We start from the raw sequence: 23837 nt of genomic DNA on the forward strand, positions 1-23837 counted from the left end.
GCATAATTCAGTGCCTCTATTTATACAGGGTCAATAACGGCGCCGGCCACGTCCTTGCAGTCAGGTGGGATTGGGGGAAGGAATGTTAGTGTGTAACCTTTGCTATTTGGAGACCGTGTTTGCCTCTGCATCTCCACAAAGGTTACTAGGAGGGATGTTTGTTAATGGAGAGGATCGTTGGGTCACAGGATTCACTTTGATAAGCGATTAGACCATGATAAATAATGATTTGTGAGATATATACATGCTTATTTGTAAATATAATATTTTCATTTGATATGAACAATTTCTATGTAGATGAAAATTATGCCGACACTTGAGGTGACGAACCATTCAAAGTTTGTTGAACAAATACCTAACTGTAACATTCCGCCCCCGCAGGAGCAAGCGTCCAGGTCGAAAGATCAAACACTACTCTAATTCACATTATCGCCTTAAGCCTACAAAGTGCGTTACCATAACCCTAAATCTATTCGCATTAAGAACCTACATGCAAAGGTAAATTTAAACACTTAACTATTGAAATACTTAAACTAAGACTGTTTAGTAAGGCTGTTTGAACTAATAACGGATAATCTTTGGTTAACAGGCTAGCAGATCGAAGCTCGAAGCTCGCATGATCATTGAAACATACACTCAGAATCACGGGTAGTCACAGAATTACTAAATTTTAGTCATTTATGACCAAGGTGTGTGCATTTTACTCTGTAGCCAGAGACAATTGAACGCGCCTTGTTTATGACTATAGGCCTATTCACATGACGTTCCAGAACAGCTGATCGGGAAGCTCTTTGACAGTTCTTCTATGAAAATGACAGCCTCGTGTATGCACCGGTCCTCCACCGATGTAAACAAATGCAAAGACGGACCTGTCACATGAAAAGGCCTATTTTCTATCTGCTATTCTTTCATTCTGCAGGGTATTTTATTCCTATTTGTCAATTCGCCTGGATTGAAGCATCGCTAAGCTTCAACCCAGGCGAAATGACGTTTAGTGTAGAAATTCACAGCCAAATGAAAGAGAGGCAGCTAGAAAATAGTCATTAATGCATAAACTTTAGTAATTCTGTGACTATTTTTATTTCTGAGTGTACAGCAGGAGGTATCGCACAACGGGACTAAACGTAAGTCACAATGGACAAACATATATTCCTAAAACACTAAATTGACTTTTATTGATTAAGGTTAAATATGTAAACTATCACGAACACGCATAAAATCTATTACAGGAATATAATAATATCCACTTGCAAACGAAAATCCTACGCCTCCGGTCATTTTGTGGTATTATAAATTCGGAAACCAACCCTGTGCAGTTATACGTTGGGTAAATTCCCAACAGAAACTGTTGGTTTAATATGCTCGCACATAGTCTAATCAATCGATTAACAATAAAAAATGGAAAGATTTTACGCTTTTAAACTAAGAAAATTGAAAAATGTTTTTGCTTACAGTTCTTCTTGAAACCTGTTGTTACAGTTGAATGGATCAACAGATTGAAATAAAATATTTTATTATTTTATTATTATTATTTATGTTTTTTTTGTTTATATAACATATATTCTTCCGATTAATTACAAAGAGCCCTGCCTTTAAACGTTGTACAGTAATATACGGACAACCCGTATACATTAAGGGGAAGGCCATTGTTGCCTTGAAATAATTCCAATTAGTGATAATACGAAGAAAACTTATTGGTCCAAAATTTCAAATTGAGTATCTTTAAGATGTTGTGCTTTTCGATTTGCATGCTTTGATCATTTTTAGTAGAACGATCTACACACATGCCAAAACCCTCTCTAGCGGAACGATCGGATACATCACGAATGGTCGCGAATCTTTTCTATCGAGTGTAATCTTCAAACGACTTAGCGCTTCTTCGATAAAAGGTATTTCCTTCCTGCAAACCGGAATGCATACGTGAGGGTATGTTGCCGGTAGTCGAACATGTTCAGTTGGTGCTAAGTATTAGGGCAAACAGCGAGGATTCCTCACACCGCAATCTTGAACTTGACTAGACACATTGCTCTCGGAAACGGAATCCACCGGAGATATTGGACAGAAATTAGCGCATATCGGATTCAGTTGGATGGGTTTTTATTCTATACGAAGCCGAGTGCTATTGTCTTTGGGAAATGCTAATTCTTAGACCATTTTTTGACTTCAGCACCAGTTCGCCGTACAAGGTTAGATCCTCCCGTCGGTCGAGCGATGTGATGCGATATTTCCGTAGAACCGCTACGGCCACAGCTTTTTCCTCGAGAAGGCCAAACTTTTGACCTATGCAGTTCCGTGGTCCGGCACTGAATGGAATGTAGGCGTACTGGTGGCGTCCTTGGGAGTTTTCCGGTAGGAAACGATCCGGGTTGAATTTGTCCGGATTTGGGAAGATTTGAGTGTCTCGGTGCAGTTGGTAGACTACGATTACGGCGTTGGTTCCGGCAGGAATGGTGTAGTCTCCGACGTTCACTGACTCCGTTAATTTACGAGCGATCAGAGGAATGCTAGGGAATAAGCGGAGGGCTTCCTTGATGCAGCATTCCAGGTATTTCATTTCATTGAGTTCGATCATAGTGGGAGGTCGATCGCGATCCTGTCCCATGATGGAGTCGATTTCTTCAAAAACTCGATCCTGTACCTGGGGATCCGTTCCCAGTAGGTAGAGTAGCCAGCCGATCGCGGTAGCCGTAGTATCGTGACCTCCCAGGATGAAAGTATCGACTTCGTCACGGATGTCGCGATCGCTCAACGGTTGACCATCTTGAGTCGCCTCCAGCAGAAGGTCTAAGAATGCCAGCTGTCGTTTTCGTCCAATTTCTATCGATGGGTCTTCATCGTGTTTGTTTGCCAGAGAGGCGTCTCTCTGAAGACGGCGCTGTTTTATGACGTTTTCGGAGAAACCATGAAGTATCTTCAAACATTCGCTCTGACGTTTGTAAAAGTTCGTGCGTTTGTAGATAAAATCTGGATGGAGCCAGATTTTCTGCAAGCGTTCCAGCATTATGCATCCGATTCTGCAATGATAAATCAAATCGCGATTCAGCAACCTTCAATCCATACTTAACTACGACTGATGCTCAGAAACAAATAACTCCCATCCCATCATGGTAATGAAACCCGCATTTCTACAAAATTATTTGTATATGAATATTAGTCGAACTTAAATTAACATGACTTACTCTTCATGCGCCTTTACATAGTCCGATCCGAACTGCTCCTGAGCTTGAATCGGGCATCCCATAGCGGTTTCGCACAGGATATCCAGCGAGCACAGCGTCGCATACCGGGTACAGTTAAACCCATTTTCCCTGTTCAGCTCCTTTTCCATGAGGCGCACCATGGTCTGAGCTTGTCGATTGAACACCTCCAAAAAATCCGACAGCATCTTGTAGTTGAAGGTTGGATTGAGTGCTTTTCGGCGTTTGTACCATCGCGACCCAGGACAGGTGAGCAGCCCATTGCCAAGCCACGGCCTTAGGAAACCGTAGTCCCGACCTTTTTCGATGTTGACGCTGCTGCTGAGGATCCGTTCCACCGGTTCGGCTTTCGAGATCAACACGTATGGTGTGCGACCGTTCCAGATGCGGCAAATTCCCTGCTTGCGGCCGTATAATTTGCGCGCTGTTGTCAATCGGTTGAACATGTCTAAAGTGGGTGAGAGACAGAAATCGAAGATTTTTGGATTAATTTAGAATAAAGGAAGAAAATTAATCGAGGCAATTAAAAAGCAAAATGGCGTAGGTAACAAAAACAAAAAGCTTTTAAAATATCGAATTTGAAGTTTTTTCAGAATATTTTCATTTGATAGAAGCGTACGGGCCCCTCAATTTGGATTGATTTAGACTGAAAGTATACCACATAAATTGGAAACGAGCCAGTATTGCATGCAACTTTACCGAACATGCTTTGTGTCATGTGGTTCAGTTTGAGTTTTTGATTAATTGTCGATTCACGCACATTGCTGTTTGAAAACAACAATGTGAACAACATCAAGACTGAAACGATTAATCATACAATAAACTTCATATGTTTTGTTATCAATTTCAAAAAGGAATTGAAAATGCGCGATTCGATAACATTGTACATATTACCATTTATACTGGAAACAGCTCTAAAATTAGTGCATTTTTGTGGATCATGCTTGCGCTTGTTTGCCCGATTGCATACTAATAGGCGACATCAAACCTGTATTCGCATAGTTCAATGTTATGCTAAGTAGGGTAACTCGGCCCCAACGGGGCATTATGCCCCTCTTCATTTTCACGGGATTGAGGCTTCTTTCACACGTAAATATGATTACATATCTTAAATATTCGCGAAAATAATATGTTCCGCATATATGTTCTTTGAAAAGTATAAACAATCAATAAAAATTCTAAAAATATCAAAAATCAGTTTTATGGTTTAAAATTTTGCTTTCGATAAGCAAACCTCAGGGTGAATGAAGCCCATTCTTTACTATTGTACTTAACACAAAAACTGTTACCGGAAGACGACTGCTAATGGACCCTTTTAAGATTAGCAGTTGGTGGAATTCTGCTTGGGAACATTTCTACAACGCTGAGGACCTTTTTTTCATATGAGAGGGGCATATTGTCCGGGTTGTTTTGAAACGTAAACATTGGGACCGTTTACAAAAAAATCTTGTACACTTTTTTGAAGCAATCTGGAAAGATAAAGTTGCGTGCAGAGCATGGCCAACTAAATAAGCAACACATTGACCTAGAAAACATTAGAAGTGATGCATTTGGTACTGCGAAAGAGCAGTTATTCCTTAAGGGGGGCGTATTACACCTTTTTACCTTATGGTTTGTACTTCGTAAAATCCCATTTTCCGATTAGAAATAAAAAAAAACAGGAGGTTAACAATTTTTTAAGTGAGATTAGGGGAAACTAGATTGGGAAGATTTGTTCCCCGGCGAACTAAAACGGTTTAATTCAAAGTAATATTGTTCTATACTTTATCTATACGAGGATAAATTTTCAAAGCGAACCGTTGTTTGGTTCTCAAGTCTTGTGCTATTGAAAATTTGAGGTGTGGCTTCGTTCTATAGTCACCTTAGAGACAGTTTGTTTGTATTACCTCAAATAAAATTCAACAAAAAATTTTTGAACGGCTTAGAAAATGATTTTGTATATATTCTATCAAATCATGTCAAATTTTCAAAACACGAAGATTAAGACCTTATAAATCTAACGCAAAACTGAAAACTCTCTTTTGCTTTAGAAATGTTTCTGTTTATTATTATTTGACTTGTAAAATACAGACTGACCACCTTTGATCTCTTAACTAATATATATAGACATTATATTTGTTGTATAGAGAGTACCCTCAGTACCAGACTCCTAACCCGTTAAATTCTTAACTTCATGATTATTGTGTTTATGCAATCTTCATCTCATTTCTACTAAGTATGAACATGAAGATTTGGAAATATCAATACAAATTTTGACACTTTATGATGTAGCTTAGTACCGTAATCCGGGGCCAAATTGACTGCTATTTTACACCTCTTTGTTATGTTTTCCTTTGGAATTCAAATGTTGTCGAATCAATTTAGACAAAAACAGTATTTCTTTGATCTTCATCATTTTCAGTTTTTTAATATCAAAAATTGAAAATTGTAGCAAAATTGGTCACAAACAACCCAAATAATTGAATATCACTTTAATTCGCCCTGCGTCTTAATAAAGTATTTTTATATAGCAGAGACGTCTTAGATTTGCCGTATAATAGCACTATAAGACCAAAAACGCAAATTATCGGCCTAGTGTTTTAATAAATAGGGATCTCCTGTATCTAAAAATGATGTCAAAATTCTTACAACTTTTCTATTTGATCATTATATTTCAAAATTAAAATCTGCATAATTTCGCGAAGCGAAGTAACTTTGATGGGTTTTTGGAAGAATATATAAAACATTATTATCAGTGTAAGAGAATTGACAGAAAATTTTATTTTTGAATAGATATAGATTGATTCTCATGTTTTCACATTACATTCAACATAAATCAATCAAATCTGAAATTAAAATATTCCTCTCGGCGTAAGCGTTTTGAAAATGTCCAAATGTGTCAAAGCCCAAGTTAAGTTACCTCAAATGTTCTCGATTCAAATTAAAATAGCTCTGATATAAAATGTTCAGCTAATACTGATACTGAATAGCTGATCACTGGGGTGAATTTGATCAGGTCGGTAACGGATAGCATTTCCTTCCAAGGGTGTATAATATTGCGTTGGCAACACAGACATTTCATGTTTTCTAATTTTAAGTTTAGTAATTATCTGTAATTATGGTTTTGAACTATTTCATTTTTATTAAGGTAAGTTTTGCATAGAAATATTCACAGTTTTTAAAAAGGTGAGCAATACTTTTGGAAATGTCGATAATAAACAATCCGCTGGTGTTAGGCATACAAACACATTTTGAGTGTTAAAAATGTTGTGTAAGCTTATATGTGAACTACTGAAGTTATTTTTTAAATCATACAGCATTACAAACATTGTATTTTGCTCATAAAACCGTTTATTCTCCAGCATCGTGCTTATTTCAAGAAGAACTATTTACATTTAGACATATCATGTAGATATCCAAAGGTTAATTTTGTTTTGAAAATATAAAATGCACGAGTTGTAAGAATTTTGACATCATTTTTAGATTCTGGAGACTTAAATATAGTAGATAGGATTTTTTTAATTCTAATACCTGCTTTGATCACCACATATATCAGTTTCACCCCAGTGTGTCATTTTCAATTGTTAATTTTAAAACTAAATTTATGAAATGTTAAATACAATTTAATAGAAAATCGATTGTATAAACTGATAAAGATCAATAAAGTATCAATTTTGTAGAAATTTATTAAACAATATTTGAATTTCAAAGGATAACATAACAAAAAGTACCAACATAGTGATACTCCGTTATTGCAAGAACAACTGGGCTTCCATACACGGAGACGGAATTCAACTCAATTTTGGGTTGTTTCGACGCAATTCCGTAGTTAAGCCCAATAACTCAATTTTGGCTAAATTTCCAAGGTCCCCACTAGGTAGTTTGGCTTCAACTCCATTAGAAAAATATACTCAATTTTGGGTTGATTTAACGCAAAATTGGGTTCTTTCGACCCAAACATAAGAAAAGTTGCATTTACCCAAATTTGGCTTATTAGGCCAAAGTACCCCCATTGGGTAGATGCAGCTCTCTCTATTTTTGACAACATTCGTGTGGGAGAAAGAGAAAACCGAGAGATTTTGGGATGAAACTATAATCGATATACTTAATTTTGGGTAAAGTAAACTAAACATATTTCTCCGTGTAGGGAACCAACAGATGCTTTTCATGATTAGTAGCATCTTCGATATGTAAGTATGCTCTCATTATTATAGCAAACAATAACGTTTCCGGCTGCGTTCGAATGCAGGTCAATTTGGGAATGGAAGAGAAGTGTTGACGTGTTACTTGCTTTATGGAAGCCGAGGAGTCCTCTGCACTTCCACAATAAAACACTGGGAGTTTGGATATAGTCCATTTTACGAAACGACAATACTGATTATATTGCTGTTACTATCACACGTTACGTTACCGCCTTCTGTCAAAATTTGATTCATAAAATAAGCGATCAGCTGTTCAAAAACGTCTCTTAAAATGGACCATGGGAATGGATTCGTTTTGGTAAACGACAAAGATATAATTTTAAATGAATACGAGAACATATACAGGGATGACCGATTCCGATAGAGCGGTTACTACGCGTACCGAACACAATCCTGATTTCGTTGCTTGTTCCACAGGGCCATGCAACAGATTCAATGGGTTTAATGGCGTTTTCGTTTATAGTGGATTCTGCGCTCGTGTTCATACACGTTACATGTCACTAACACTACTTTAAGAATGCTGGTGGAAAAAAACAAACAAAAATCAGCTGTTCCCGGCAAAATCAAATGACAGTATTTTCCACCAGCAAATTTGCGCATGTGTTCGTGACACCGCTCGGCGAGAGCTCAATTGCTGAGGCAAACCTAGTTTCGCTCTGGATCCACACTAACAGCTGTCAAAACGTTTTTTTATTGAGTCGGGTCGAGCCCGGATCCGCCCCAGGTTCGACCCAAACACATCGAGGTTCGCTCTTTCAATTTTTTGCGATCCAACCTGCGCGGGATTAAACTGTCTAAAATTGATTATTTACATTTTTGTAACTATCGAAATTAAAGATTAGGGAAATTGTACCAGTTATGGCCATAGTGGTTCCCTATTTGGCCATATGTAAAATTTTGATAACTTTCACATTTTAATTATTTTTGAATGTTTTAACATCAAGATATATCTTAAATCTTACTACTACAACACACAAAAGTTTTCAAAATATGAAGACATTAAAGTAATCACGTATGGCGAAATAGGGAACCACTATGTCCATAACTGGTACACCTACCCTATACAAATATTTTATTAACAAGAGAAGTTTACGAAAGCATTCGGCATTATATTGCTGTTTGCGTTTGACGTGCAAATGCAGCCTGAATGGACTTCAAATGCGGCAACACAAAGTAACCAAAGGATACTTAGCAACCATGATCAATATCAACGCCAACCCAGCATAGAAAATCAAACTTTGACTTCGCTTTCCTTGGTAATAATCTTACCGCGTTTGGTGTTCCCGCATTTGATATTTGCATTTCAAACGCACACAACAATATATTGGATTAATATTGAAACATTATTTTGTAATTTTGCACTCAAAGAAGTGAAATTTCATGAATCTTTTTTTCATCCGCACAACGCGAACCGGACACAAATGATCTAGATTCCGTCGGTTGCCCACAAAAAGACACCCAACAGATTCAACCAAACACTACTCCTTTCAAAAACTGTGAATCTTTCTATGCAAAACTGACCTTAATAAGAATAGAATAGTTCAAAATCATCATTTGACATATTTAAACAAAACATGTATGGTTACTGACGATTGCCAATTAACTGAAGCTCTTCAAAACGAACATGTTCCATCCGCGCTATGTTTTTGTAATCTTCATAAACCCATACAAATCCATTGATCATCAATGTGTCTTTTTGCACCTATTTGTGAAATCATCATCTCATCTCACTCTCATCATTCGCAAAGATTCCACTGAACGCGCACATCATTCTCGCTTCCATCAGTACAAGCAAAGGCTGTGTGCTATACTAAATGTCACATGAAAAGCTTCCTTTTTTGCTTTGCGGATATGCACGGAAAGAAGCATTTTATCATAAGTCTCATAACGGAATGTCTGTAAAACCAACGAAACATTAAGCATCCTTGAAGCAAAATGCTTCCCGTTACCAAATTTAAAAATTCTGGATAGTGACCTTCAATACCGAACACACTCTTGAAATGTGTCGAAATTACTAAATTTGTGCCTAATTGAATGGTTCCACTTCAGGAAAAGTAATTCAATCGTCTTGAAAATTGATATGGGTCGAGATAAATCTTCTCTTCAAGACGTCTATCAACAAATGGTCCAATACCTACGTGATAAAATCCTTTATCACAATGTTATTATGAATGTATGTACATAATATGTGGGCAAATCATTGAACGCGCCTTGCATTTTCGCACTCTAGCCAAGCAAAGATAAGCTTTTGCTAGTTCATGTGTAAAATTTGGCGTGTTCAATTATACACTCAAAGAACTATTTTATCGCAATTGACGAATAAAATTTAGGTTATGTTTCGGAAAATTTGGAAATTGAATAAGATAATTCTGACTTGCTGTCGCCTAAATGATGTAAAATTTGTCAAGATTCTAATAAAAACCATATTCCTACATTTTCATCACAATTAAAGTTTTCTGGCCAACGCCAACCTTGAGTTACCAAAACGGATTTTCCAAAATTTAACCTCACTTTTATTCGCCAATTCGCACAACTCATATTCTGTACACCACAATAACTTATAGAAAATGGCTTTGTCCGATACTGGAGGACAGGAGATGTAAGTTTAAAATTATTTTTGCATTTCCGTTGCAAATCAATCAACTTTTCATTGAGAAGTTGATCAACATAACGGCTTACTTTTCCTTCCGAAACAAACAGTGCTGAAAAGTGCTACTTTTCGGTGCTGAAAAGTAGCACTTTTCAGTACTGTTTTGATAGGTGTCAACCAAATAACCCAGTCTCTTCATGCCATTTGTGCTTATTCTGCGCGGCGTGTGAGTCGAGACGAGCCGTTCTCACCTCGGGTGACGTGAGGCGACTAATCAAATGGGAGCGAGTCGACACCTCACCGACTTGTCTCGGCTGGCATGCCGCACAGAATAAGTACTATTGCATCAGATTCATGGGTTTCTTCTACGATTGGCGGGAGGTGAGAATTATCGGTGTCGTACAGCGAGGTGACAATTCTCGACTCGAGTGAAGTGACTTTCCATTTAGTTTACACGGCGAGTCACTTCACTCGAGTCTATATCCGCTGTGCGATCTGGTTCCGACACAGGCTGGCGATTCTGATGTGGAATCGGATCGTCCAGCATTTGTAGTCAGCTACTGTATGTGCTGTCTTACCTGTTTTTCCCTCCAATAGGGAATAAAGAACTGCATGATACCGATGGGAGCGAGAAAATTTGTGACATTCATGGGTACTACTGTATCACAGCCTACGTGATTGAAAAATACTGAAGGCGTAGTTTCACGCATGGCTGTAGGCCCATGTGGGTTCTCTTAAAATGTTCATCCAGCTGAAACAGAATTTTTCGAAACAGAAAAAAATGTTGTATGCAACTCGTTGTAAAACTCCTCGTTGGATAAATGTACAATCCGTGCTGAAAAAATCATCATTTTGCGACTTGGTGCATAAATAACTATTATAGTTTTTTTTTTCAAATATTGGTGAACATTTTCTCGTACTTTCAAAATATAACAGTTTCATAAGGTACATACATCGTCTCCATTTTTGTACTCTTATATGCTATCGTGTACGATCGTGTATTCACTGGGATGTCTTTGTGACTATGATTTTGATAGCGAATTCATTCGTGTTACGTCTATTTGTCTGTGGTTCAACATTGCACTAGAGGGTGCTATTAATCCCGGATTACGGTAGCACGGTTTTCCGGATTTCGGGGTTTTGCATTTTTGCTAATAAATGGCAGCATAAAATTGAACTTGTTTATATGTATCGTAACGGAATAATTGTGCTCTAGCTGTGAGCGCTAATAGACTAATTGAATTTCGAATAGGTAATTGAAAACACAAGCGGATTTCTAATCATTCACCTCGGGATAGCTGTCCGAAAACGAGTATCAAGGAAGAAAAAACATTCAAGCAGTGGCACTGCTGGCAGCGTAGCGCCTGATGGTACCTAGGGCAAACGCTCCCTTAGTGAAGGTAGTATGTTTTGACATGTTTGGCGTAACAAAATGATTATATGATATTTTTTTTAGGATGTACGATGCGAACATAATACAAGCAATCGTACAAAATACAAATACAAAATATCCATTGAATTTAATCATAAAACCACAGATAACAGACGTTGAAGTCCGATTGTAAAACTGTGTAACACAATTAACGGTCATTTTGAATGGCAACACAAGCAGCAACATCGTGGTGGCGCTTTCATAGCTAAGTTTCCATGACGATGTCAGTGGTGAATATGAAATATTTCAAGATACTGATATTCACCACTGATTGCCGCAATTCTTCGTGTGGCGGCGCTAGTGATTGCAAGGAGTTTCAATTTGAATATTTACACAGGTTTTTAGAATTTTTTGTTCCAGCATAACATCTGTTATCTGTGATAAAACTATCTAAAAAAAATATTTTGCTTAAAAATTTTGCTCCTTTGCACCTATAGTGGTGCATCTGTATCCATACTGGAGGGTCCCATAAGAAATCATTGGTTTGCACCACTAAAGGAACTATTCTTAAAGCATACCTTCACTAAAGGAACAGTGTTCCTATTATTATTGGTGCAAGATTTTTTGCAGGGAAATTTCAGATAAAACGTTATTTTTATACATTTGAATCATAGAAGGGTTTGAAATCTATCAACTGATACGTTTAAATTGCATATTTTATGAGCATGTTTTAGCAGTTTTCCCTTAGGTGCACCACTAATGGTACATTTGCCCTATTGGTACTGCTGCTACTTTGTATTTTGGTTGACTGGCAGAATCCATGAACAGCGGTAGATAGTGTTAACAGTTCGCATGCCTGCATAGGGCCGCAAACTCCTTGGCTTTGCAGACGGTATTGGAATCGCTCGCAGATCAGTGCAGGAGGTCTTCGTGCACCTGAAGAGGGGAACAGTGAGGATATACCATACATGGTTGCAGGTAGAGATAGAGGTGGGTCTTGTGGTGTTGGTTATGAGGTAATGTTCGAACTAGTTGAAGAATTTGTTTATTTTGGAAAACTTATGATACGTGATGTGCGACAATAACGTTTTCCGTGAAGTAAAATAAGACGGAATGGAAACGTGTTGGAACGGAATTGAGAAATGTCACAGCTTTAAATAAAAAATAAGTTAATAAAAGTCAATAAAAGTTTGGATCAAAATGACTACAAAATAATGTTAACTAATTGTCTTTCAAATAAGCCATAGAGAGCTTTAATCAAACGTGTAATCACTGAGACATATCTCAGAAAAAAAGCCACAAAATTTGGAAGTATATACAATTTTCAAACATTCATTTAATTTGGTTGAAATGTTTTGGTTCGAATTACATTGTATTAGTTTAGGTAATTATCGTGCATATGTGCATTTGATACATCTGAATCAATTTGAAAATAAATAATGACGTCGACGAACCCCATCGCAGAAGAACCAACATTTTGCTCCTCACAGAAATTACCATTATTTCGTTGCCCTTTGGTGTTCACGCTGAATTATCGGATCTCTCGTCTCCATAAACTATTCTTAAGTTCAGTGCCAAGTCTCCTTTAATCAGATCAGAAGAACGAACGCATAGGAATTCTCATGTGGCACTAATGCAGAATGAACGTCAACATTCAATTTAAAAGTAGGTACGGGGTTTTCCCCCAGAAAGCTCAAATGAATTGAGATAAGACTGGAAAACCTGTAGATTCCTTAGGTACATAAGAGGTTCTCCGTTATTTGATGAGAAACATTCTCGTTACATTAGTGCAGTGCGAATTCCAGTTAACCTAGTGATTAACGCTCTGTATTGCCAATTCGCAGATATACGGTCCCGTCCAACGCAGTCTAATGTACAAATATATGTAAATGCAGACAATGAAATCCCTTCAATCTGAAGCCCTGGAAAGTGGAAAAAGCATCTAATAATTATCAATTGGTTTTATTCATTTTCCTGTTATTGATATGTATGACCTAATTTCAGTTGTTTTTAAATGTTTCCATTTTGAAAATCTTCAAAATATCGGATGCCAGAGAATAAAAAAAGAAACGACATGTTTCAATGCAATGAGCAAAAGGTTACATCTACTAATGAGTAACAAGTACATTATTTCAATTAATCACTGAATTCTATGTACAGGTTCCAAAATGGTTTCCAGCTGATCAACACGTTGTTTATTCTTCCAAGTAGGAAATCAGTCAAATGCATCATTTCCAACCAGGTCTTGTTTGAGGCATTTCTCAACCGGCACTTTCGTGAAGTCACAGTGTCACACCCCATCGCTAACCGCCAAAACTCACAAACAATCGATCTTATTTCGGCAATTTTGGTCACGTCCTCTCCATTTGAGAGACGCTTGATATTTCCGGGGAACACGGTGTGTCTGCAGCCGATATTAACGAAAAAAATATCAATCAATACGGAACCCATCATTATTTAAATCTCGTTAATAAAGTCAAACCAAACCAACCAATTATTTCCATGAAGTTTTATTTGATGCTCATTTGTATGCCTTTGTTATATGGTATATGCCATTCAAATGATTTAGTGAGCATCATACCAGTCGAATTGTCCCATAATTCTGAGTATATGCATATCAGTCCCACTACCGATTTCCGCAATGTGTAACACAAAATTGATGCGAGTTTTGGTCATCTTCATAGTTTTTCACGGAAAGGCAGACAAACAGCTTAGCCATAGAAACGACTGGTGATTTGATGTAGGTTTTTAAACTGTCTGGGGAGTACCTTGTGGGGGAGAACCCATCCTAGAGTCCCATCACGCACCACGACGCACACTCACTAACCTTCCCGATCAGTTGCCATCATCAGCGAGTTGCCCAGCAGCGGAATACACTGCGGTCCGGGTAGTTGATTCAGATAGAACTTGACACTTTTCTTCGAACCATTTTTAGCACCATTAATTTGCAGCCAAGTCTTCAAATGATCACGATCGGCGTGAGCGAACAGGTAAACAACGATCACTACACCCAGAAGCACCGTAGTCGGAAGTGGAAATTCTTTCACCGCGTGCAACAGCTGAGACGCGATCGTTATGACGAGAAGCAACGGTTCCTTAAGCATTTTGCGAACGCGCGCGTAAGATGAGACGACTCGACGCCTTTCTTAAAATGGTATTCGGTACGGTTGGGGCAGGTCCCGGCACTTCACATGTGATCCCGACCGTTCTGTTCTGCAGACTGACGACGGAATTCCGCAAGGATTGGATAATAAGAGAATTTGCGGTTTGGCTGGTTCTTCTAGAAGGGAGCGTACCGTCATCCCACAATTATGGATCAATAGGTGATTTTTTACAGGTGAGGTTGATTTCACTTGCGTATAAGACAAACAATGCTTTCAATAAATTTGTTTTACAGATAAAGCATCGGTGTCCTTTTGATAAGTGGATACAGACATTTTATATGTTTGTTCTTGGGTTGAGTGCCCTCAATGTGGTTTTTGGAAGGCAATTTATATCTAGCATGAGCACTAGATTGACCAATTTATTGGAACCCCTCTCATCGTAACAATATGTTTCATTGAATGTTTCAAATAACGAGCTTTTGGTTTATGTTGTAATATTATAAGCTGAGTTTTGGAAGCATTAGGATCTTCCATTTTTGCAAGTATGAAGAAAAAATATCCAAACTTTTTTGCAGTCAACTACAGATGACACACAGGCTCCGTCCTTTAGCGGAGAGGCCTCTGTCATCCGCAAATAAAGATTTTTGACGTCCCTTTGGTAACTTAGGTAAGTCAGTTGTGACAATATTGTATGATATTTGCCCAAAAATGCTGCCTTGAGGAACACCAGCACTTACAGGAAGTCTTTCAGACCTGGAGTTCTAATAATTAACCTGAAGTGAACGATTTGACAGATAACTTTGGATTATTATAACAATGTATGTTGAAAATTGTTTTTTTTTTATTTTACAATCGAGCCTCTATGACAAATATTGCTGAATAGCCTTCAGATTTGTTGGAACGAATCAAATTTGTTACACGTAAAAGTGGATGAGTGGCCGAATGTCCATGAACTGTTCATTGGCAAAAATTGAATTGTCGTTGATGTGAACTTAGAAGGACATTAACGTTTATGTTTTGAGCTACCGATTCAGTGTTCAACGACAAAGTGATCCAACACCAAGTGTGATCCGTAACTGCGTGGACATGGTATGTTCTTGTACGGGAAGAGGTAAAGAGCGCACAGTACTGAGATAGCTTTTAGCATGGGTTGTGTGATTGACGATGGTGAAGTGGGTGAAGTGCAACTGGTTGTTATGTTTGTGCAGTTGGCGGCTGGAAGGCGAGAATGATTTGCGCAAAGGGAAGATCATAGGTATTGTGGATTATTGCGATTGGGATGGTGGTGTTGGGTGCGCGTTGTTTGATTGCTGATTCGATTTACAGTGCGCTAATTGAGTCACTCTGTAAGTAACTGTTCTCGAGATGTGTTCCTGTTGTCTAATAAACTGTAGCTCTTTGTACTTTACAAGTAATTTAAATGAAGTGCATTGTATGATGGGAACCAAGCCTTTCGAAGTTCAAGTTCAGTCTGCATAGGATACACTGACCTTGGCTTTGTCTTGCGCCGGCTGTTTTTCGTTCGTGCCAATTTTTGCTTTTTAGGTGCAGCGTTACTTTAGAAGGGTGGCAATGCAGTATGCTCTACACTGGTCTTAAGCCAAAACTACTATTCTTGATGATGTCTTTCGTCTCAAAGGGCATCGTATTACTTCATCATCATCATCATCATCAGCATATGAGAGGATAGCAGTGAATGTTTTAACAAAAGACCTCAAGGCTGATTAATGATTATGACTAGTTGATTAATCATGGTTGTTGTGTTGCAGCTTAACTGCCTAACTGTGGTGGATTACTCCTTGATGTTATTGCATTGGTATAAAGATGTGAAAAATAACTAGTTAATCTAATACCAACAATATTCCAGAGTTGCCGATTTGGCCAATTGATCCTTTAAGTTATCGTGTCAGTTATCAGATGGCCATCTTTTAATCCATGGTATGTACCATGGATTTTTAGATGTTTTTTTTTCTAAGCCTTCAGGTCCGCTTAAGAGAACACTCCCAGCCGTTCAGGTACGAGACCTCGTAGGAACTGCTTCCTTTTTTGGCGACGATGACACAAGGAATATACTGGGGACCCAACCTGGCGTTGATTGATTGGTGCGAATGATTGGGTGAAGTTGCGTTTGAACACCCGTTGTAGTGAACGAAGGTGAGTACCGTTTGTGACGTAGATCATATTGCCGTTTTGTGTTATTATACGCTTTTTTAGGTTTTGTCTCACCAACTCCATGTTCTTCCTACTAACAATTTGCATTCTCTCTGCTCGATCTGCTTCAAAGAGCTCACTTTTCTGCTCTAGCCGATGGTGTGATCCTCGAGTTACCATCTCACTCCCAGAGATCACTCGGTGAGGGGTCAGTTTTGTTGATCCGTGAACAGTGTTGTTTAACACGAACTCGATTTCGCGCGGAGCGACAAATGTCCCTCATTAGGGGTCGTCCATAAATGACGTAGCTTTTTAGGGGGGAGGGGGGTATTCACGAATTTGTGACGAAGTGTGACGAGGGGGAGGGAGGGGTCCTAGCTAGTGGACGTAGCATTTAGAATGAAGTCCGTAAAAAGAAAGGCGCTGAAAAAATTGCGTACAATTATTTTTTTTCAAACTTCTTATTTTTTACTTAGGGGGAGATCCCCCAGTGCCGGACAGCACCCAATACCGGACAAAGTCAAAAAATTGAGAAATCATGGTCCAATCAAGATGGTGTATTAGTAGAAAAGAAAACTATTATGTAGACTAATCTTTGCGTAGAATAACACATCCTTGAAATATGCATGCCTTTTTAAAAAAGTAGAAAAGTATGAAAATCTTTAAAAAATTGACGTGTTCTCGTAATTTTGAGCCTATTTAGTAATTATTTTAAATATGAAAAAATACTTTGGATCACGCAAGCATGATCTAACATAATCCTTATTTGATAATATGAATGTTTTTTGTACCAAAATTGAACTAAATATGGACAAATTACAATTTTAGTTAAGCACCTTCTGTTCCCCAGTTTCGGACAGCTTGATTTGTTATATGATGTCTTTGAAATTATTGCACCAGTGTCTCAAAATATATTTATTTTTCATGAATTCCGTCGATCATGGTAGCAAACATGCAATAAAATTAAGAAGAATGAACATTCAGAACAACATCGTAAAATGTGCTATTTTTCATCATATATGAAAGAGGTTTTTGATAGGCATCTAAGGCAAACTAAGAAAAACTCAAATTATTCTTGTAAATGTTGCAAATGCATTGAATTGGTAATTATAAACTATTTCTATAGTGTACAATTCAATAATATTCAAATTTGCAGAATTCGAGGCATTTCCAGATCGTGTCCGGTATTGGGTGCCACCTTTCAAGATCGATCAATTTGGTACTAAAATACATCATCAAAATGCATTGTCAAAATTCATATTTATATTTTCAAAATTATTTTTGTACACTATAAAAAGGATAATATTTATCATAAATGGGTAACACGAGCCCATAAAATCAATATTTTTCGAATTATGAATTTAGTGGATTAAGTGTCCGGTACTGGGGGATCTCCCCCTATAAGCTTGGGTAATAAAATTATGATTAAGCTTCAAAGCATTCATAGGACAGGATTGAGAAAATATCTATGACACTTTAGATTTTCTTAACAAATGCAATCAAACAGGTGTTTTGAAGTTTTAAATAATTATGTGAATATTATATTATATTCGTGTCTAAATTAATAAATTTCTTAATAAAAAAAATAAAAGTTCAATAAATTGATTAAAAATCAATGCTCTAACTACTTGGAGTACATTTTTTTGCCATTTATTAACATGACATAAAGTCAGCCGTTTTAGTTTTATCCATATTTTCTGTTGGAGCTTTAGTTCTTCAAGAAAATAAAATATGCTCTTCTTGGCAAATATTACACGATATTTATTCCGTAAATTATGCCTTCAATGTTGCAGGAGATCTCCACCAAATCAACTCATCGTTTGTTTTGATATATCAATGCTCTTGGTGGAATAGCCTGAATATTGATGAGGATAATAGATTGTTGTCAAAATTGCCCTATCATTTAATTTTCTTAATAACTCGGTAATTTGAAGATTTTTTTTATTTAACTGTTTCATTATAGCTTGTGTAAGATTATTTCAGTATGAAAACGATAATGAAATTCAACTGACATATAAATAGAGATTATTGTATTTGTATAATACTCGCTACAATTTTCCAAACATTCCAAATGTTTCAAGTGTAATCTTTTATGTCTCTGGCCATTGTTTGCTTAAATGATTTGAAATTGGATAATATTAACGATGATTCATTTCAAATTAATATATTTTCTTGATCATCTTTATCGAAATCTATTTCCTAACAAGGATTAGTTAAAAAAAACAATCCTTTAATATAACGAAATTTTTGTTCAATATATTATACAATATATTGGACCCTAACTCGACAGTAACGAGCTTCAACAATCCAATTAAAAATTTGTTTTCACATTTTTTTTATAGTAAACTTGTTTTTCATGGTAAGAACAGCAAAAGTAACATAATTTAGCCTATATGAAACTGGAAACCAAAACCAAGGAAAATGTTTATTTAAAACTTTGTCAAATTACTTTTGAGCGCTACTGTATATCAAACTGTTAGATTAGATTATTCTTACATTTCAGTCAGTAATCAATATCAAACTTTGTATTGAACTTCTCAATTCCAATTTTTTGTCATCTTTTGTGACTAAGGAAAACAAATAAAAAAAATATAGGGGGGGGAGGTGCTTCATATGCTACGTATTGTCCAGGGGGGAGTACCAGCATGTGTGATGAAATGCTACGAGGGGGGAGGGGGTGTAAAAAATCAGTCCAAAAATGCTACGTCATTTATGGACGGCCCCTTATGAAGGAAAGAGCCGATGAATCAGTCACAAGCGTGAAATGAGTGCCATCTATGTAGCATCGACACTTCTCAATGCAGCGAAGGGCAGCCAAGACCACTTTCTTCTGCAGCACCTTTCAATTGATATGCAATGACTCTCTCGACCCCGTTCTGCACTTCTGGATCGCTTGGACTCGTTCTGGGTTAGGGCGCAAACCTTGTTCAGAAAGGATATATCCGAGGTAGGCAGCAAAATTTCAACTTTTCTAAATTTATATACAAGTTAGTCTCTTTCAACCGTCTCGCTAAATCCTTCAATTTCCGTATGTACTCTTCGAACGTGTGACTCGCTGTGACGCTTTTTATTTCATATAATTTTATTGGTGTTTGATCTTCTTGCAACTTTGTTCTTAGAAAGTACAATTTATTCACACTTTTAGCTGTCTGTCCTATCACGAAAAGTCCTCATGGATAGCCTTATCATATGTACCAAAATGTAACATCTTAAATCTGTGCGTACACTGAAACGCAAAAATTTCAATTTTAATAACAGTTTGATCTACCCGTAAAAAGATTGATTTGCAAAAACCGTTTGTTTTAGCCGATTTGATCCAAACAGACCTAATTGGCTCAAGATCCTATTTTGATGGGGGAGAGGATACGCGCCCCAGACAACCAGAAATCGCATGAAAGTTCACGTTATAACTCGTTTATTCATACTAATTACATCAAACCCGCACAACACCGTGGATAAACTCGTCAAATTGATGAGTTTCCTCGCATTAAACACTTTTTTCTGAGTTCATTTGTACATTTTGTTTCGTCCCGTACACTCGTACAAAGTAAGTCGAATCAATCCGTAGCAGCTGTCAAATCAACATTTGTTATCATAAGTTAAGTCGCAAAAGATAACAGATTAGTTCGGGAGAATATTTATACACTCGCATTGTATGTTATCAATCATCACATAATATATCCACGCATATCGCCTCCACTTTTGTACGTAGAAGGCCTTTTCGCGACATCTTATAAGTGAAATTTTGCACATACAAAGCCTTCAGGTGATTTCGTTATGCGTACATTTTGGTTGTCTGGGGCATCTCTCTTTGTGTGCTCATTGAGTTTTCTGGCGTCGAGACAAAGCCGTACCTCTTCATTGTCTCGTTTATTTACGGAAACCACTGGTAAAGCTTAATCCGATTCGGATGGCTCCATGACTCCGTCCCTAATCATTGCATCAAGCGCTCGGTGAATCTTCTTTTGAATCTCAGGACGAACCTCTTACGAACCGGATCCGCATTTTGGAATTCGTCCTTCAATTCAATTTTATGCTCAATGAGACTGTTTTTTCCATGATGTCCTGAAGCAGCTATTAGGAACAGTCTTTTCACATCCTCTAGCTGTTGTTTTTGATTATCATCCAGCTCATTAACACTATCAACTGTTTCTGTTTCAGCCTCATCCATCAAATCAACGGACTGAGAAAATGTTGGACGGATTCCAAAAGCTTGCCAAAAGTCGTATCCCAAAATACATCGACGATTCAAACTCGGAGCAACCGTAACCGGTAAGATTTTTATCTCTCCGCTGCGCTTTTGCTGATAATTTGATCTGAAAGATTGGTACGCGTTCGGAGCACCTTTTTGTTGGCCTCCTTTCTGATATCTGTCGCGATTCTTCCTATACGACGACTGCTGACTAACCTCATCTATCGTGTCTTTTCGTGTTTTCTCTTCCCTGGTACATGTGCCAATTAAAAGAGTCAAAACGTTTTCCAAAATTTATCATTTTAGGAACTGAGTCTACGTTTGCCGCCAGCATTGCTATGTGACAGTTGTGTGGCATGCATTAGAGTGCTTGTCGATAGTGTACAGTGTACTGAATGTATACACCTCAATTGTCAACAAGCTTGTGAAAAGTCGACATGAGATATATCGACAGACGCTCGACATAACATCGGCGAGCCCGCCAAGACCTGCCTAGCAACAGCCTCTTTCTCGTCCAACAACTCCAACTGGTAAGACCCCTTTTTAAACGGCCCGTTATCCCAGCGCTGGGTTTATTCCTTTCACGCGGAAGTGCACATTGGCGATCCTGCCAGGCTCTTTTTACAATACTAGTGGAACCGGATTATACAATTATGAAGGGAATAGCCCAGACGCTGCAATTTTAAAACATGGTTTTTTTGTTCAGAGTTTGGTGGTTGTTCAAAGATAAAAGAAGAAGTCCATGGCGTGACGGGATGTCCGCGCACAAATTGACTCAGTTTGAAGCAATGCTCGTAAAAAAAAGCCCTTGGCGTGACGGGATGTCCGCAGAATTTGTGCTTAGCTCAAAAACAGTTCTCGGCGTGACGGGATGTCCGCAAAAGCTTGTCCTGAATTTCAAAAATGTTCACGGCGTGACGGGATGTCCGCAAAGAAAAATCTAGCCCTATTGGAAAATCTTTGACACTTCGATTGAATAATCCTCTAACTCAAAACAAAAACAACCCTTATGTCAATGAAATTTGAAAAAATATCAGAATCCAACAATCTTTCAAAATAGAAACGAATCAGAAATAATGAGTGTAATTATATTAGTCCGTTACCAGTTGTGTTTTTACAGATCCTAAATTGATTCTATCCAGAATGTCTAGCAACGAAAAATACGTCCGTGCCCCGAAGTTTCTGCACGCGCAGACCACTGATGAGGAGAGTGAGCCGAATCATCCGGATGATGCCACCTCATCGAGCGACATTGAAAACGATTCTATCGACGAAGATAGTGATTGCGACACCGCAAGCCACTTCGTATCTCCCTCCGAAGATCCGTCATCCCAACATCAAGAGTCCAACTTCGGCCAAAACACCACAAGCAATAATGCAAGTGAAATTCCCGCTGTAGGGAACGTAAGGGTTAAGACGGTGTTAAGATGGTAACTAGGAGTAATTAGGAAAAGAGAGGAGAGGAAGCAGAGGCGCAAGAGAAATCGTGATCGTAGGACCCATAGATTTTACAAATGAAAATTCAGTTTGTTGGTTTGTTTAACTGTGAATAGACGTGTTTGATTTGTGGAAGTAAAAAAAAAACGTGTTCAGTTTCATTCGGAATGGAAAATCACTACAATGGCGCAAAGGCTCCCAGGGGGCAAAGAAAAAAGTAAGTGAAATTTACTAAAGTGCTCATTTCGTCTTTCTCGCTTCCACCCTAAAGTTGTGTTTGATCCTTCGACCTTGATGCTTGCTCCTGCGGGGGCCGGCGATGAGGACAGGATCAAACATGTCGCGCGTCGGTCGAGTGAAAGTGAAAAAGTGGCGTGATCGCTTAGTTGTGTTTGATCCTTCGACCTTGATGCTTGCTCCTGCGGGGGCCGGCGATGAGGACAGGATCAAACATGTCGCGCATCGGTCGAGTAAAGTGAAAAAGTGCCGCGTTCGATAAGTTCTTTTTGATCTTTCGACGTTGACGCTTGCTCCTTGGCAGTGCGTCAAGAAAGCCCGAGCAGTCGTCAGTTGTTTTCCCTCTCGGGACGCGCGCCTATTTTCTCTGTGTGTTTTCATATAGCCGAGCAAACGAGTGAAGCTGAAAGTGGATTGTTGCTGCTCAAGGATGACGGATCAATTGGTGAGCTCGTTTCATGCTACTATATCTAATCTATAAAATATGTATGATTGCACCTTTAATAATTTTTAAACAAACTATGAAATGTTCGTCACTGTGAGTGTCGACATAAACTCTGATTCATAAATTATTTACGTCAAATTTTTTTTACTCAAAACACCTTTTTCCTTTTACTTTTATTTTTGTAATTAAAAAAAAACTTTGAATGGTTCGACACTACGAGTGTAGACTTGCGAAAGGTTCACTTTATTCAACAAACTTTGATAAGTTCGTCACCTCAAGTGTCGGCATAATTTTTCTCTACATAGATATTGTTCACACCAAATAGAAAATTTTATATTTACATATAAGCATATTTATAGCTCACAAATAATTATTTATCATGGTCTAATCACTTATCAAAGTGAATCCTGTGACCCAACGATCCTCCCCATTAACAAACATCCCTCCCAGTAACCTTTGTGGAGATGCAGAGGCAAACACGGTCTCCAAATAGCAAAGGTTACACACTAACATTCCTTCCCCCAATCCCACCTGACTGCAAGGACGTGGCCGGCGCCGTTATTGACCATGTATAAATAGAGGCACTGAATTATGCACACTGAAGAAGATTTTGGCCAATCCCAGCCGATCTTCTAGTTGATTCTTTGTGCATTTTCACTGACCTCGGTCAATCACGGAATAGCAACCATTGATATGTGTAGTCAGTCTAAGCTAAGCTAAGCTAAGCATTTCGTCTTTCTCGCTTCCACCCTAAAAAAAAAAAAAATTTGATGTCGCGAACGTGATTTTTTTTCCTTGAAGCTTCAATTCAAGCTCCATTGAAACTCCGAATGAAAATTGAACCGGAATAATTACTGATTTGTGTACTTGTGCTTAGCAGCGCCGCCTTGAACACAAAATTTTAAAATTTGCTTGGAAAAGAACAATTATC

The 23837-nt window shown here is 38.0% G+C and overlaps 1 protein-coding gene and 1 long non-coding RNA gene across 2 annotated transcripts; one reads left to right on the top strand and one right to left on the bottom strand.

Annotated features, from left to right (window-relative positions):
* Positions 1-2080: 2080 nt before the first annotated feature.
* LOC5569917 (cytochrome P450 4c3) lies at positions 2081-14660 on the bottom strand. Its single transcript, XM_001658766.3, has 3 exons — positions 14168-14660; positions 3180-3645; positions 2081-3014 (listed from the first exon to the last, which is right to left on the bottom strand). Exons 1-3 carry the CDS (start codon positions 14442-14444, stop codon positions 2120-2122), a joined length of 1638 nt encoding a protein of 545 aa, XP_001658816.2. The 5' UTR covers positions 14445-14660; the 3' UTR covers positions 2081-2119.
* A 6166-nt stretch (positions 14661-20826) lies between these two features.
* LOC110674437 lies at positions 20827-22494 on the top strand. Its single transcript, XR_002498863.1, has 3 exons — positions 20827-20867; positions 21094-21317; positions 21894-22494. It is a non-coding gene; the product is annotated as an uncharacterized LOC110674437 (long non-coding RNA).
* Positions 22495-23837: the final 1343 nt, after the last annotated feature.

Source organism: Aedes aegypti, chromosome 1 (genome assembly GCF_002204515.2).
Source record: "Aedes aegypti strain LVP_AGWG chromosome 1, AaegL5.0 Primary Assembly, whole genome shotgun sequence".
NCBI lineage: Eukaryota > Metazoa > Arthropoda > Insecta > Diptera > Culicidae > Aedes > Aedes aegypti.